The 17,346-nt window shown below is 32.7% G+C and overlaps 4 protein-coding genes across 9 annotated transcripts; 2 read left to right on the top strand and 2 right to left on the bottom strand.

Moving 5' to 3' along the window:
- Positions 1-200: 200 nt before the first annotated feature.
- On the top strand, positions 201-4,765 carry LOC105250345 (serine/threonine-protein kinase PLK4). 3 transcript variants are annotated; one of them, XM_025408366.1, is made up of 13 exons: positions 201-415; positions 495-590; positions 1,010-1,223; positions 1,304-1,416; positions 1,498-1,590; positions 1,672-1,953; positions 2,052-2,298; positions 2,371-2,588; positions 2,691-2,993; positions 3,266-3,544; positions 3,635-3,814; positions 4,093-4,325; positions 4,617-4,765. In XM_025408366.1, the coding sequence occupies exons 1-12, from the start codon at positions 323-325 to the stop codon at positions 4,261-4,263; spliced, it is 2,289 nt and encodes a 762-aa protein (XP_025264151.1). In that variant the 5' UTR covers positions 201-322; the 3' UTR covers positions 4,264-4,325; positions 4,617-4,765. The 3 variants fall into 3 exon arrangements, with proteins under 3 accessions (XP_025264151.1, XP_025264150.1, XP_011254676.1); XM_025408365.1 differs by having other exon boundaries at positions 2,052-2,588; XM_011256374.3 differs by lacking the exon at positions 4,617-4,765 and having other exon boundaries at positions 2,052-2,588; positions 4,093-4,377.
- Positions 4,766-5,149: 384 nt separating this feature from the next.
- LOC105250347 (proteolipid protein DM beta) lies at positions 5,150-9,313 on the top strand. 3 transcript variants are annotated; one of them, XM_011256380.3, is made up of 6 exons: positions 5,150-5,461; positions 5,729-5,812; positions 6,875-7,011; positions 7,091-7,273; positions 7,355-7,505; positions 7,718-9,313. In XM_011256380.3, the coding sequence occupies exons 2-6, from the start codon at positions 5,809-5,811 to the stop codon at positions 8,029-8,031; spliced, it is 789 nt and encodes a 262-aa protein (XP_011254682.1). In that variant the 5' UTR covers positions 5,150-5,461; positions 5,729-5,808; the 3' UTR covers positions 8,032-9,313. The 3 variants fall into 3 exon arrangements, with proteins under 3 accessions (XP_011254682.1, XP_011254680.1, XP_011254678.2); XM_011256378.3 differs by having other exon boundaries at positions 5,644-5,812; XM_011256376.3 differs by lacking the exons at positions 5,150-5,461; positions 5,729-5,812 and adding an exon at positions 6,317-6,552.
- A 492-nt stretch (positions 9,314-9,805) lies between these two features.
- Positions 9,806-11,638, bottom strand: LOC105250348 (N-acetylglucosaminyl-phosphatidylinositol de-N-acetylase). The gene is made up of 5 exons (XM_011256382.3): positions 11,135-11,638; positions 10,945-11,026; positions 10,518-10,714; positions 10,314-10,444; positions 9,806-10,224 (listed from the first exon to the last, which is right to left on the bottom strand). Exons 1-5 carry the CDS (start codon positions 11,448-11,450, stop codon positions 10,084-10,086), a joined length of 867 nt encoding a protein of 288 aa, XP_011254684.1. The 5' UTR covers positions 11,451-11,638; the 3' UTR covers positions 9,806-10,083.
- A 3,497-nt stretch (positions 11,639-15,135) lies between these two features.
- Positions 15,136-16,981, bottom strand: LOC112637808 (28S ribosomal protein S5, mitochondrial-like). Of its 2 annotated transcripts, none has more exons than XM_025408375.1 (4): positions 16,589-16,981; positions 16,221-16,442; positions 15,930-16,145; positions 15,136-15,465 (listed from the first exon to the last, which is right to left on the bottom strand). In XM_025408375.1, the coding sequence occupies exons 1-3, from the start codon at positions 16,704-16,706 to the stop codon at positions 16,078-16,080; spliced, it is 408 nt and encodes a 135-aa protein (XP_025264160.1). In that variant the 5' UTR covers positions 16,707-16,981; the 3' UTR covers positions 15,136-15,465; positions 15,930-16,077. The 2 variants fall into 2 exon arrangements, with proteins under 2 accessions (XP_025264160.1, XP_025264161.1); XM_025408376.1 differs by having other exon boundaries at positions 15,934-16,145.
- Between the last annotated feature and the right edge of the window lie 365 nt (positions 16,982-17,346).

The following is a 17,346-nucleotide window of genomic DNA, read 5'->3' as shown; positions in this document are numbered from 1 at the left end:
TTGCAAGTATCTAATTATACGATTTAAAATCTATATTTATTTCGACAAGATTTCCAAATTGTTTCTAAGAGCGTTCTTTTTCTTACGAATTTAGTATTCGAATGAGATCATGTTCAATGCGCATGCGCGAGGGAAAGCGTTCCCGAGACCGACAGACCGACACCAATCCTCATTACGCATGCGTGAGAGTGAGACGCGTCAAGTTTGTATGGCGAGCGGCGCCATGCCGTTTGTATTTACGGTTTTCCGAGAAAAATCTCGTCCTTACATGTTATCGCCGGGTAATCTCGCGTAAGGAAAGGGTTCTCGTCGCGCGGGACCAATGGTTATCGATGATCGACGACGTCCGGTCGAGCGCGATATGCGGCATCATGTCATGCCAGCGCTCTCGGCCGGCTTTGGCGAACACATTGAGGTTGGTTTTTTGAATTTGCACTGTTTGCGCCGTCGCCGTCTTCGTCGTGGCAACGCTCTTCCCGTCTTTCTTGTTCCAGGAGTACGAGGTGCTGAATCTGCTGGGCAAGGGCGGCTACGGGAGCGTTTATCGAGCGAAATGCCTCCGCAGCGGCATGGAAGTCGCGATCAAAATGGTGATTTATTCCTCTCTTTCGATCCTCCTTCAAATCGAGAATAAGATTCCTCCTCTTATATCATTCAAAAACACGTGTTGCTCCAATTTCGTCGGCGGGCCTATGAGCCTGCGTATCGAGCACGCGGTTTCGAATTTATGCGACTGATGCAACAATTTTGCAATGCATGGATCATTTATCAGTCTTGGCAAAACTTTTGAAACATATATTATAAATATTGGATAAATTTTAACTTGGACCAATATTTTTGTTTAAATCATGATATTTAACTGAGACATGATTTAACTGAATCAGCAAATTATACAGATCAAAAGCAATTGTACAGAAAGAAGATTTATCATGAAATTTTTATATATTATTGTTTCAATATAAACAATTATATATCTATGTTGCTTTTTTTTACTTACCTATCTCTATAGATCGACAAGAAAATGATGCAGGCTGCTGGGATGGTGGGTAGAGTAAGGCAAGAAGTGGAGATACATTCGCGATTAAAACATCCGGCTATCTTGGAGTTGTACACATGTTTTGAAGATGCAAACTATGTGTATTTAATTTTAGAATTATGTCATAATGGGGAACTTCAACGCTTTCTCAAAGCGCAGGGCACCAAAGCTTTACCTGAAGAAAATGGTACAAATATATATTTATATGTATGAGACGATATGTTGTATAAATCCTCAATTACAATTACAAAATCTCTACTATTTTAGCTGCCCGCATAATTAGACAAGTTGTACAAGGTTTACTTTACCTCCATTCCCATCAAATACTTCACAGAGATATGTCATTGTCTAATCTACTTTTGACCAGAGATATGCAAGTGGTATATAAATATATATTTAAATATATTTTTAATTTCTTGGAGTAAAAAGATTTTTTTTTATTTGGTCTTGTGTGCTCACAGAAAATAGCAGATTTTGGATTAGCTACACAATTAACTAAACCAGATGAAAAACATGTGACCATGTGCGGCACACCAAACTACATTTCTCCTGAAGTATGTACTAGTGTATTTTAGCATTGCTAGATTGCTAGATTGCAAGATCATGCTAGATTATAATGTTATAAAAATGTCTAGGTTGCTACAAGATCCTCACATGGACCAGAGGCGGATGTATGGAGTTTGGGATGTATGTTGTATACTTTATTGGTGGGTAAACCACCATTCGACACTGATGCAGTTAAGAGTACTTTAACGCGAGTAGTAATGGCTGATTACATAATGCCATCTTATTTGTCGGATAATGCAAAAGATTTAATAGAAAAATTACTGAGAAAAAATCCGAAAGAGAGGATACGTCTACGGGATATTCACAAACATCCATTTATAACAAATATAGAAAGAAATAGGCTATATAATGTAAGTAATAATGCATTAATAAAATAGTTAACATATCAAACATGTAATATATTAATATAAAATTTAAATATATTAATAACAACTGTTTTTATTTTTAGGAAAAAAATGACATAGGAGGTAAAGATTTATTAACTAATGGTATGATAGATTCTGGGCTAGGTAGGACACTATCCTCATACGGTCGGTCGAAAGTGCGATCTCGGTCGGAGGAAAGAACGTCGACAACGCCGATAATGCCTATGATTAGTATGAGAAGCGAGGCATTATCTGAACCTGTTGCAAAAATACAATCAAATTACAGAGTGAGATACGGGAATTACGCGAAAGAAGACTCTGTGCTGCTAGGTATTCCATCATTTCGCAGGGTGTTCTCGCAAAACGAGCAGTACAACAATTACAATGAATATGATCATTTAGAGAAGCAGAAAATGATAGTAAGGAACAATAAACCAAAAAAGGAAAAGAGCGCGGAAAATCATAATGTGGAAGGAACTGAGGAAAGCGTAAAGTTACAAGTACCTCCTTTGAATACCAATAGATTACAACCCACTAGACACAGAACGAACACCGCGATTCTTACGCTTCTAGACAATGGAGAAGTGTGCACTGAGTTTGTTAAACGTAAAAATGGCAGGGTATGTATAAAAGAGTAATATAAAAATTGTTATGTAGATGGAATTTTGACTCCTATAACAAATTTGTATATTTATATGTAATTATTAATATTGATATTTTAGGAAAAAATCAGCGATGTGTGCAGAATATCAGGCGATGGTCTACGTGTCGTTCTTTACAAACCAGTAACTACAGAAGTTGGCTCGCAACCACCACCATTGCCCAGTCGAGGTGCTGATAGTATTTATTCCTATGAGAATTTACCAGCATGTCATCATCGAAAATACATGTACGCGTATCGTTTCGTGCAATTAGTTCAGGCGAAAACTCCAAAATTAACGCTGTATACCCAGCGTTCAAAATGTGTCTTCATGGAGAATGGTCCACAGCCTGACTGTGAAGTGCATTTTTACAATGGAGTGCAGGTATGCATAGCTATCAATTCATTAATTTTTATTTATCATATATGTATCTTCATTCATTTTTATGTATTATGTATATTCATTCATTGATTTTTATGTACTATATATATATCTTTTATCATAATATATGTATATTATCATAAAAGAATAAAAAATAAGAATATAAAAAAAGAATATAAAAAAGACGATGATTAATATTATAATTTTAATATTATGAAATTCAATAATTTAATTTTTTTTATTTTCTCTCACTTTTATTTCTCTATATAATCCAGATCATTCGAGTAAATGGTGTCATAAAAATCACCGATCACAATGGTGATACATTTGTTGAGGGTGAATTTCCATCGCATCTCGAAAGCTATTGCGAACATTACTCGGAGTGCTATAAACGATGTTTACTACTGGAATCCACTTTGACGTCTTTGGAGGCGGCCACTGGGCATCCTTGTTTTCCTGTGATAATTGGACGAAGGCCTAGCACGGCTTTGAATGATGTTCCCTATTTACAGGGAAAAGAAAATATATCGCATATTAGAAATGTTTCTCCCGTCGTAAGTAGGAATTTCTAACTTTTTTCAATATCTCAATAATTGATTTCTTTGTTCTATTGAAGTAATGTTGAAGTAATGTCTCTCATTTAGTTGCCGTCATTCAATGGTAGCTGTTCCGTCGTTTCGACGATGACTTCTAGATCGCGCAAGATGAATTCTATGCATAGTTTGAATAATGCAAATAAAGTAGCGGTACCAGGAGTTGGATTCGCTACAAGATTATCGTCCGGTGATATCCGAGTTGACTACAAAGACGGGTCCGCTTTAACTGTAAGTTGTCTTACTGATTTACTAAATAATCTTATACTACTCTAATTTTATAATTATATCCAATTCATTTTAGCGAAATTATTATTTTGTGATAGTTTATTATATATTTTGTGTATGTATATATATATATATATATATATATATATATATATATATCAAATAATTAATAATAAACCATTACAAAATAATAATGTCACTAAAATGAATTGGATATAATTATAAAATTAGAGAGTAAGATTATTATATATTGTCATTTCAATAATTATCTTATTTATTAGGTAAGTCCGCAAAATCAAGATAGCATCACATACGAAAGTAATGATGGTGTTATTGTACGATATAATAAGCATCACCAGCAAAATTTGGAAGTGCCAGTTCAAGAGAAACTTCGTCAATTGCCAATGGTTATCCAATATCTCATGGAACCAAGGCACATATGTATCCGGTAGCTTCAATTGAAAATATTGAATATTTTTGTACAATATGACTGAAAAATCACTCTCGAATGACTGTAAGCTTATTATAGATTCACAGGTTATACAATATAGATTTATATAAATAATTTATACAAATCTAAACATAGATTAATGAATATTTTTAAGTATACAATAATAAAGAATCATTTATCTATAATGGCTTTATAATTACTTTGAGCTTCATTCGAGCATTGTGCATACAAAAATATTTTAAACTATTTTAATATTCATTTTTCTATTTAAAAAATCAATGAGACAGATAAAAAAAAGAGAAAACTAAGTTAACGAAATATATTTTTTAAAAGATTAATGTTTATTTTTTGTAGATAACGGAGAAGAGAAATGTAAATAGTACTATTAATTTAAAAGTAATTATTACAAATGTGGGACTTAAATGAAAATTTTTTTAATATACAAAGGAAAATTCTACAGAATAACATTTGATATCTGCCACTCAAAGTAACAAACTATACAGGTATATTTACTATTGTTTCTATATATATTTTAAAATTATTTTAAAATTATTTTCTTTGCTTAATATATCATCAAATGACAATGAGAAATAAATTCGCAATAAATCATAAAGTAATAAACAAATATACAAAAAAGAAAGATAAGTATCAATTTTCACCAATTAACACTTATTGTAGATTTTTCATCAGCTGTGTTTTCCATATATATTTGCTAATAATTTTCTTCTCATTTTTCCGCACATATTTAAAATTTAAATATTCTTATCTCGTGAAAATCGAATTTTAGAATTGTACGAAAAACAAATCATTCACTTTCCCGGATCGATTGAGGGGCTCTACGGCTCCGTTCACCGTAACATCTCAATCAAATCGGGGTTACAGTTGGTCATTATCATTCCCGACAACCCCACTCCATTGAAGGGAATGGCTTTTATGAACGTTTACTACTACGGCGCGCCCTACAATCCCTTGCGAGGCCAACGATCCCATTCATCATTTGCTTCTCGGGTGGACCACCATTACAAGCGCGTTTCTGACGCCATATTGAACGCCGTTTCTGATCGATATCCCATGAAAGTTGTTCATTGTTCCCCGTAATATTCCCGAAATTCAACATTATCGTACGCGCGCGCGCGCGATAAGATCGATAGGATCATCGTGCGTGAGAAATTATCCGTGGAGTCGGAAGCTGCTCACAGGTGGTTGATTACGTCAGGGTGCTATTTCGGAGTGTTTCTGACAGATAGTAAACAAACGAATGTGACATCGCATATGATAATTTTCCTAGAGAGAAATTAAAATTTCGACATATTTATCGAATCCTCTTAATTTAATTTATCGATCTTTCCGTGTCATGTTTTTTTTCTGTTTTTACAATTAGCGATTGAGATCGCGATGTCCTTCGCTATCACGGCTGAGGGACGCGTAATTGCCGAGATAATTAACGAGAAACTGTAATCTCGTAGATTCCACGAACGGGCGCTGCCCATTCTTCGTTCAAGCGTTCCTAACCTTAAACAGAGTGAACTAGACGTGAACTGCGAATATGGGTAAGTTTAATTTTTTTGGGTCGCGATAATTCGACGAAAAATTTTTGTCCTCGTTTTCTCGTTATAAATTAATGTAATCGTCCGCCATAAACCGATTGTGAAATTTGAATAGCGAATATATATGGGTATAATACTGATTATCATACTGATAACAGTTCCATACGGTTGTAAACATTACTAAGATTAAGCTTAGATAATCTCGTTAAACAACTGCTAAAACTGCTAATTTGATTTGGTATAAATTATAATTGACTTGACAAAAATTCAAGGAGAGTTTATTAGACCCTATATTAAAAATAAAGAGAGTGGCCATCAATGATGAAGTAATTATAGACGTCAACAATAATAAAGACGTCACGCGCCAGTTATTTCCGTTCAAGATATTAATACGTTAATGAAGCGTTTACGTTCGAGTTTATGAATGAAGTAAGCTCATACGTATGTACATATGTACATCTCGCGTGTTATCTGACGAGCTTGTAGATAAGTGATGATTAGTCATCATCTCATCATTATAGTCGGCTTAGTCATTGGTCGAACGTTCGTGTTTCGCTGCGTATTCTTTATTTATTCAGTCGTTTATTGTGATTCGTATAATAATATTAAAATGGTGAGATTGCATGAATTACATGAGGTCAGAGAGAGTTTACCATTGCGTAGTCGGTTTGCGAGTAATATAAGCGTAGATAGATTTTCTGAGCGTAGTCTCCATGATATTGACTCAAACGAGCGAACATGTAGTAAGTATCTGAAAATACCACTCAAATGTGAAGCTAGATAATACAAATATCATAGATAATCATCATATTTTACTGTAGGAAATATTAACCCAAGAAAAATTACACTATTTTTCATTATATGCATTTTTATACGATGTTATTTCAATATGTAATTTATATATCTATATGTGTATAATTTATATTTACTTATAAAAAAGTTGTGATATTAAAATGATGTACTTTTATGTAGTTATAAAGTTTGGTTATAATTTACTTCAATTACACACATATAGATAATTTCTTGTAACAAAATAAATATAGGAAATCAAATTTCCTTGTTTAGGGAACATGTGCAACGATTGTATGGCTAGAGTGCCATACGCAACTCTCATAGCAACTATAATGTGTTGCTTAGGAGTTGGAATCTTCTGTGGTACCATGTACAGAGGTGCAACATTGTGCGCTCTTATGATGGATCAGGTAAATCACTTGACTTATTATAGTATTCTTAGATATGTTTTAAAGATTCTATATATCAAGAATTATGAAATTGATTAAGGTGTTTCATCTTCATCTTGGATGGCTGGAAGCGGTGCAGTTGGTATTTGCATCGATTGGAGCTTGCATGGCAGCTCTAGGATTTATGATTTTGTGCGTCGGTTGTCTTGCAACTGGTGCTACAAGGCACAAAGTCTATCGAGCATGGAGATCTAGAGTGGGTGGACGTATCTCCTGTGCTGTTGTATGTATCTAAAATATAAAAATCTTTCACAACTAGAAGTTATTTCATGTTATCTTAATATAAAAATTTTTATTTTTTCAGTTTATGACTATCATTTATATCTTGCAAATAGCTTGGCTTCTGATATTTGCATTTCTTACTATCATTACGCTGATATTCACTATATTCTGGGGCCTGTGCAGCAATCCACGTGTTCAATCTCTTGATGACTGTATTAATTTCACTCAATTCAGTAAGTTTTTTAAATCATATATAGACGATACATATATTAATTAATCAATATATAGATAAATTAAAACTAGAAAATATTTCCTTTTTCTTATTTAAAAACTGTAAAATTAAATTGGATTGTTCTAATTCAAATTTATCTATAGATGCTTATCTATAGATACTTATTATTTATGACAGAATAGATAAATACCAAGCAATTTTATACGATTTTAGATTTCCTTTTTCCAAACAATACACGGGTGCAGGATATGCAAGTGTGTGGATCTCAGGAAGTCAAACTATTCTGCAAGGACTTTGTGGAAAAGGCTGAAGTGATGTTCATCCTGGCGACTGCAGCGTCCATGCTGGTTATCCTAAGCCTAATACACTACCTGATGTGCTTATCCGCTAATTATGCGCACATTCGGGATCACGAGAAGTTCCAAGAGTTGCAGGAAATACAATATCTGCAAGATGCAATCGATACGGATTCTCCTCAACCAGGAATGGGTACTCTGGGTTCTCATCGTGGCAAAGACAGGTTCTAGGACACGGCCCGCGAGATCTTCGTCATGAATCCTTTGTAAGGATTCCTAAAGGATTATTGTTCACTGGGACATGTAGGAAATCCTTACGCCCGATTGGAAATCTCTTCCAGGTATCACTTCCTCTTCTCTATGTACCTAAATTCGGTATTCTGCTCATTGCGGTGCATCTATCGCCGTTACGGTAGTTTACTGATCTGAAGATCTTGCGGGAACCAATTCTATGCCGTCCATTTTATCTGTCGTATATAAACATTTACTTCGTTTTATAAAAAGATGTTTATTAGAATACGTACTAATAGTACGTAATATTTTCATCTTTAGCCCGATTCAAATCAGGCTTATTCGCAGAGTTTCGATCTAGAATGTAAATTATATGTTTACGACAATTCGTAAACTCATAGGAAAAAGTATTTGAAATATGGCCTGTGCGTGAAACGCACATGATTACAACACATAGAGATTGTTTTTTTCTTCGATTATATTATTATATTGTGTTTCGATATATGCACGCGTACGTTGCGTATAATTTTTCTAATAGTATCATATTAGGTTGATATTAAATTCATATGATAAAATGTTTGTCGAACATATTGATTGAGTATTAGATAGAGAATTATTAGATAGAAATTTTCTTGATGAAGAAAATTGTGAAATGAAATTCTTGATGGAAACTTTCTTTATTCGATAGTTGCTACGCCGACAAACTCGTTATATGATAAATATAATATCATCCTTGGAAAAGTATTTACGATTTGAAATAATTGTCGGTCTATTTTCGGCATTAGAATTAGTCATTCTCGGACTGTCGCGCATTCTTTTACTGAGATTTTTTTACGAAAGGAGATTTCTTTTTTATATACATATATACATTTATATAGTAAGTAACTAAACATGTATTTTCGTTACATTCCAGATTTAAAGCATGTTAGAAAAATTCTAACTAACAGAATAATGATAAAAAAGATAACTTTCTTATCTTTATATTAGAAATATACCAAGAGTTGTTGAAAAAATCTTTTTCAGTCGAAAATTATAAAATAATGACTGCATATATTGCAATATTACTCTAAATGATTACTGATTAAACTTTCAGTGAATATTTTTCCAACATGCTTGTTGAAGTATATTTACTTTGTGGAATTTACATTGTGGAAAAAGAGAATTTTTGTTTTTCATATTAAGTAGCTTTTCATAGAAGTTAAATGTTAAAGAAATGTAAGTAATATTGCATATGTATGAAAGAATATCTATATTCATAGAGAATATCTCTATTTCTTGTATACATCTATGATATTGAATTGTTGTGAAAAGAGCAATATATTTTTCCCAAATTTTGAAAAATGTCCATTATCAAACATTAGAACAAGAAAAGAAAGTTGAATTTTCTCTCCTATGTACATTATTTGTGCCAAAAAGAAAAAGAATTTTGGCTAAAAAATCTATAACTTATATAACTATTGTTGAAACAATTAAAAATATGTACAACCGCGAGTTTAACTCGTTATATATTAACTTGCTCAAATTTTTTAAATAACGTTTTTTAAAATAACGTTAATTTTCGTAAAAATGTATGCAATTACTTGATAAGAAACCTTGTGTTCTACAAACTGAATTAAATGATTTTTTTATCTATGATAAGAGATTACTTTATTATATACAATTAATAAATAAAATTGTACATATCAAATGACAATTTTGCATTTGGAACTGTGAAGGATTATATACAAAAAAAAATTAGATTAAAGATAAAGATAAAACACACGGCATATAGAACGTATTTTTTTCTTTTTTACGAGAAAAGCAGATTTATTATTATGCCAAAAAAGCTAGATGCCGTTTCCTCATTCAGAATTAACTGCTATGCATGTTATTATTATTATTAATGATTAAAAATATATTTCATGCTTATAAAATGTTGCATGAATTTTAAAATTGTAGCTTTGGTATATAACTTTCATTTTATATAATTTACAATAATGTAATTCATTGGTAGACAAAGTATGTACAATGATAATTACATATTTTGTACATTCTTCCTTCTTTGCTTAATGTTTAATCCTCATCAAATTGGAGATCCAGCTCCAGATCGAGAGCACTGATTTCTTGGAGAGTATTGATGAACGTATATCGTGAAAAAATCATGTATAACTTTCGAAACCAGACATATTGGGACTTGTGTGCAGCCATAGCACTCTATGAGAAAAAAATATTGCAAAAAAATTATATAAAGATATAAAAAAATTAATAATTTTTCTCCAACAAATTAGAATGTTCAAACTTACTTTGATTAATTGTTTTTGTTCATATGTCACTAGATACCAATATGAGGCTGAGAGTAGACTAATAGGTAAATCTAAGAGTTGAACATACTTCCTGATTATATTAACAGATTCTAACACATACAGTTTACAATCTGAAATACAAGATTAAATTTATTAGTTGATATTTGTATATTAATTGAGCAAACTGAGCAAATTGATACTGACATGGAGGTACTTTTTTCTGTATGCATAATGTGGCGATTGCAAAATATAATGAGATATGATTCTTATGTCGGCTGACTCCATATTTATCAAATGTCACAACAGCATTGATTTTGTATATTTCTATATATTGTAAGATACTCTCGGCAACTGTATCTACTGGCCATTGTACACTTTGATCATCTGGTAACTCGCTACTCCTATACATTTATTTATTGAACTGTTATTTTCACAAGATAGACATTTCTATTTTTCATTTATTCACTGCGCACATTTAATGCTAAATAAAATTGTTCAATTTTAAGAAAACTAGACAAGTATATGTAGCATTAAATATGCAATTAAAGATTTTGCGATATTCTTTTAGCGAGAGAAATATATAAATAAATTTTTAAATGTGTTCGCAAGTGATTTTGTGAAACACACTCACATAATTATTGTTACATTAGCCTCTGGGATACCCAACACCTTTGTACATTCCCACAACTCGTCTATCCTTCTTTTGTCTCCACCTGTAAGCACACTGGTAAACATCAATAGACATTTGCTTGACACTTAGACTGATTATTCCTGTCAAAATCGTCGTTCGCGATCTTAAATAGACCACCAATGACATGTACCCATGGATAAGCACAACAGATAGATCTCGCTGGCCTTGGAGCGCGTCAGCCAATAGATCAGCGGTCCGAAGAACATCACTTCGTCATCTGGATGAGCCGTGACCAGAAGGAGTCTACCAGGTGGACCCGGTAGCTGCCAGGCAGCGTGGCCCACTCTCTTGAGGATCGCATAGAGGAAGATGCAGACGCAGAGATACGCTAGCAGGGCGATCAGCAGCTGCCACGAGATCTCCCTGATGTAATACCACCACCAACAGACCGCCTCGTTGATCTGCAGGCTAAGATACCGCCGCGCGTAATCCAGGTCGACCATCATCCTGACAATGGTCGACACGTGCTCGTCGACGCGTATTTACGATTTATCACGGATCAGCCATATCCTCCGTAAATTATCGTCCACAAACGAGAACGTGTGTTTCCATCATCGCGATCGAGTTTGAGGTTACGTGGCTCCTGTATACATATGTCATATATCGAACTACGGCCGCAAACTTATCGACTCCTCGAAATTTGTTAGGCTATATTTTTTTGCATCGTTTAAGGTGCAATTTCATTGACGCTAGAAACCAGCGGCAAATTAAAATCACTAGACTTTCTCTAGATATGGCGTCAATAAAATAAAGTTCAAACAGTTTCAACTTTTTCAGTGTGTAAAGCCGCCTTTTCATTGACGCTATTTTTTAGCGTCAATGAAATTGCACCTTAACAGTTGGCAGCCCTACGAGATAGGCTGTGCAGCACCGCGTATATAAAATAAATTTGAAATCGCTTCTAGCCTAACCATCTTCACGCGATCGACTTTATTTGAATTGCACGGCATCGCATCGAATTATGATGCGGCGTCGATTTGTTCGAACGTAATTCGGGACATCGCGATGCTGTATAAGCGTCGAATGAGCACGAATTGTCACGCAAATATGATAAATCACATCTACTCACCGTTCACCGGCTGTTCCACAGGCCGCTCCACTCGCTCACCTCGGGACGTCCCATTCCGATCTTGATGCACACGATGTCATCAACGCGAACGCGCGACACTTTATTCGGCATTCCCGATATTCGCTCGCATCCGATAATCATCATCAAGGGCGCAAATAACGCGACGCGACTTCGCTCCATCTTCGCGATCGCGCTATCACTGAACTGTGAAAAATAGCTGTCGCGCACTTTCACCGACATATTATGAAAGTCGCGCGATCATCCTTGCACACTTTCGACGCTCTTTCACTCGCGATATTCTTTTAAAAACGGTTAAAAGACGCGAAAAATGCGGACGTACGACGATCCGTGTAATTGCGTATGACTCCGATTCACGTATGACGCGTATGACGTATCAGTCACGCGCTAACATGGCGGCCGAACCAGTGCGCATTTGTTTCTGCGCACTGGTTCGGCCGCCATGTTGGCGCGTGACTGATACGTCATAGCTACGTCATACGCGTCATACGTGAATCGGAGTCATACGCAGTTACACGGATCGTCGTACGTCCGCATTTTTCGCGTCTTTTAACCGTTTTTAAACGAATATCGCGAGTGAAAGAGCGTCGAAAGTGTCCAAGGATGATCGCGCGACTTTCATAATATGTCGGTGAAAGTGCGCGACAGCTATTTTTCACAGTTCAGTGATAGCGCGATCGCGAAGATGGAACGAAGTCGCGTCGCGTTATTTGCGCCCTTGATGATGATTATCGGATGCGAGCGAATATTGGGAGTGCCGAATAAAGTGTCGCGCGTTCGCGTTGATGACATCGTGTGCATCAAGATCGGAATGGGACGTCCCGAGGCGAGCGAGTGGAGCGGCCTGTGGAACAGCCAGTGAACGGTGAGTAGATGTGATTTATCATATTTGCGTGACAATTCGTGCTCATTCGACGCTTATACAGCATCGCGATGTTCCGAATTACGTTCGAACAAATCGGCGCCGCATCATAATTCGACGCGATGCCGTGCAATTCAAATAAAGTCGATCGCGTGAAGATGGTTATGCTAGAAGCGATTTCAAATTTATTTTATATACGCGGTGCTGCACAGCCTATCTTGTAGGGCTGCCAACTGTTAAACGATAAATTTGTTTGATCTAACCTAACCTAACCACTGTCTTTGGATGTCGAATATAAACACAAGCGTATGCTGCCTGGATTGTATCATGCTTTTAAAAATAATATTTAATTATTTCATTAGTGTATTACATTTTATTACGTAGTATATTAATCGTATTAAATGTGCGACGTACAGTTTTACACATTTTAATGAGAATCATATAATATAATTGGTTAGGTTAGATTAAATTAAAACAAGCTGCTGTGATTCATTTAAAGTAATAGGATTAATTTGAATGTGCAGTTATTGAAGTTACATGATATTTGTGGACACATTTTTAAAGTAATCATGAGTGTCTTATCTCATCTCGATTACATGAAATTAAAATATAAAATATTTATGTATTCTACATTAACGTTATTCATTACAAGTACTATATTACTACATTACAAGTACTTTTCTTATATCTCAATCATATTCAACCATTTATTTCATCGATGAAGCTTTTCATATATCGCAGACAATATGTTACTGTTTGTGGAATTTTACACAGGTAATACATGGCACAAAAATAATTTGTTCTAAAGTATTGTGCGCATTTCTCAAAAATAAATCAAATTACATTATTTTCAGAATCCAAAAATCGCTACATTGCCAGGATTGTATCTTATTATAACTGCGATATTATCACCTTTTAATATGTGTGCGCAGTATTACATACATAAAATATATAAATTTATTTGAAACGTATGGAAATCTCTATCTTATTTATAATATTTATAATATTATAAAAGAAAATTGCAACTCTAATGAAACAGAGCGGTGAAATAATTGGTTGATACTTATGCTGGTCTACAATATTTACCCTTTTTTCACCATTAGACTGGTGCTTTTTTTATTATACAGATGTTATCTGTAAATATAGTACTCATAATGTTGTTTCTATATCACTGTAAGCACACAAAAATGATAGCATTTGCAAGTAATTATGTTATACTTATATATCACAAGAAAGAGAAAATAAAATTAAAGTTGAATACTGAATGTGCTCTAAAGTAAATCTCATCTAAATAAATAAATGCATAAATGTGCGCTCCACATTCCTCATGAAAAAAATACATAATATTAATCTTTATGTATTATTTTTAGATTTGTTTTTTATTCTTTTAAATTCTCTAGATGCACTTTTCATTTCTGCTCTCTTTCTTTCCAACTACTAAATATACTACTAATTTATCATTTTTAATATAGATCTGTCATTTTTAGTGTACATTATTGCAGTAAGTGGAATAAAGAGCAAATCTTTTGGCACATTTAAAATGTACAGAAAAGTCAGTTTTATCTGATGCATTTTTTTCAATGGAAATATGTAAAAAAATCTGAAAAAATTCATACGTCTTTTTAAATCTTATTCTTTCTAAATAAAAATTAGAATAATAAATTTGCAAAATAATTTGCTTTAATATATTTTTATTGCAAATATATGAAGTAAAATGCTCAAGGTGCATCACTATGAAAACATCGATAGAATAAAAAATAGATCGTATACGAAAAAATTATAAAAAATAGATCGTATACGAAAAAATTAAAATATTTACACTACATATTTGATATAGCATTTAATCGATATGTGCAGTAATACGATAAAATCTAATTTTCTCTCGAATTTTTTCACGAAATTTAAACTACTAAAAAAACATCAAATATTCAACATCAAATTGTTTTATAGTGCGAAAGAAGCAGTTCTCGCTTAAAGAATCTTTAGAAAAAAAAGTACAAAAAATTCCAAAGAAAAAAAAGGACAAAAAATTTTAAATCTCACATGGATATTTAATTTTATACTAATATTTCTAATGTAACACTTCATTTATAAAGATTTTATTTTGTGAAACGTTTATACATAAAAGTACAATGATTATACGGCTTCTTTATTCTATTGTTTCATCTTCGCGTGGTTTTCGTTTATAAAATATTTGTGCCTCTGGATATTTTTCTGTCAGAAAATGCAGTTTTCCATATTTCGCTAACAATTGTATTTTTCTCGTTCGTTCAAATCCAACATTCCAATTTTCTTTTGTAAGACGGAAGTTTAGTAAAGAATGGTAGTAATTTCTTCTTTTTAACACCATTCTTTTGTCCATTACATACTGCATAAAATCGAGAGACTTATTGGACGGTACTTCTGGTTTTCTGATTTGCGCTGGTGAAACAAGTACTACTGGATAATTCCCATTTTCTGATTTAACTTTGACTAAATGCTATCATTTTTCATCTGCAAATTGTTGATATTTCTGCAAATATTTCCATTATTTTGAGATTGATTTGTTTCATGATACATTGCAATAATTAAAGTATGATTACTGATATAATCTGCCATGAGACTACAGAGAAAGCCAGCTTTAATTTTTTATTTTGTTCAATATTTTTAATAACATAATAAATTAAAGTTCTATGAAAATATGCTTGAAATACTAAATAAAAAAGATTGTTTCTTATGTACAACCTTATAAAGTTTAAGTAAACAAAAAATCATTGTTAATAATATACATATATAAATTGATAATTAAATAAAACAATTAATTAATTAATCGACACAATCCACGTTTTTTTTTAGCTTTATGTCTAACATATATATATATATATATATATATATATATATATATATGTATATATATTTTTATAAATAAAAAATGTTTCTTTCTAATATAAATTAAATAAAAAGTATAATATGCCTTTAAATACTTTATATTCATACCTACTGCAATAAACCAAAGAATGCTTTTACATTCCTATTGCAATAAACCAAAGAATGCTTTTACATTCCTCCTTGTACTTTGGCATACATATCCTTTATGCCAATTATCTCGCAACATGCTTTTATCGCATGATGACAAACAAGCCCATTATCCTTCATGAATTTTCTTTACAAATATTTTTATATTCTCAAACTGTGTAAAGAAATCATGTAACACTGAAAAATACAAAATGATATTAAAAGAGAAGAAATAAATTTTATATTATATAGTATTGACAAATATTTTCTTACCAGTGTGTTCCTTATATGTAGGAATATACATTAATCTTTGACCAGCCCTATTTTTAATCGTCTGTAGGGATGCTTTGGCTTTTGCTAACGCAAATCCAGCCAATCCATTTCCATTCCCAGTTACTATAAATGAATTGATTCTAGTCTTACGTGCTAAATTACTGGTCATACAAGTTATCATTTTGTTTTCCAAAATCCAGGTTTCAAAACTTTCAAATGTATCTGCAGAAAACAAAGATATTAATTATATATGATTCTAATATTTAGAACTGAAACACAAAAAAAAAAAATTGAAAATAGACGTATCACATGATTTTTGTATTTGTGTAATTTAACCATTATAATCCAATAATAGCATAAATATTAACCTTTTCCAATAAGATCTGATTCAATGCTTCTTCCATTCATTGTAACACTCCTCCAACCATATTCCAATGGCGATAATTTTATTTGCATTGGTCTGGTCTGACTTTGTGGTAATTCCATAAGTTTTTGCTTTCTTTCAAGATTTACAAGCAGTTTCAGCTGTTGAATTAATTCTTTTCCTCTAAACACAGAAGTGTTCAGACCAGGAAATTATATTGAAATTTTTCCCATGCCAATAATTTGCTCCTTATTTAGGTCTCTCTTTTCACTACTCTTCTTGCTCTACCTCTGCATCTTCCTGCATTACTGATACTTGTCACATCCTTTCATAATTCATCTTCAGGTCCTATAGAACAAAAGCACAGTGAAATACAAACTATTTTCTACTGTAAACATAAACTATTATCTACTGTAAACATAAACTATTATCAAAATGCTATATCCATAGAAGTTCTAACTTACTATTCACAAAGAACATAAAGTTTCTGATATTATTTAATAAAGTGACTATTTTTAATAAATGTGAATGACAAGCAATAAATTAAACAATATTAAACAATAATATATACCTGAAAAAAATTTCATAATTTTATTAGAATTAAATTGATAAATTAATTTTAAATACATATTATATGTTATTACATATAAATGATATATTTCATTTGCGTTACCATTGTTTACAGATTAAACATTTTTATCAAATTATTTACAACTCTACAAATATGTAGCATACGACAAGCCATTTTTTTAAATCTATAAA

The sequence above is a fragment of the Camponotus floridanus genome, unplaced genomic scaffold (assembly GCF_003227725.1).
Source record: "Camponotus floridanus strain SB8 unplaced genomic scaffold, Cflo_v7.5 scaffold204, whole genome shotgun sequence".
Taxonomy (NCBI): domain Eukaryota; kingdom Metazoa; phylum Arthropoda; class Insecta; order Hymenoptera; family Formicidae; genus Camponotus; species Camponotus floridanus.
Note: the sequence above shows the minus strand (reverse complement) of the source record. Positions and strands in the feature narration are given on the sequence as shown.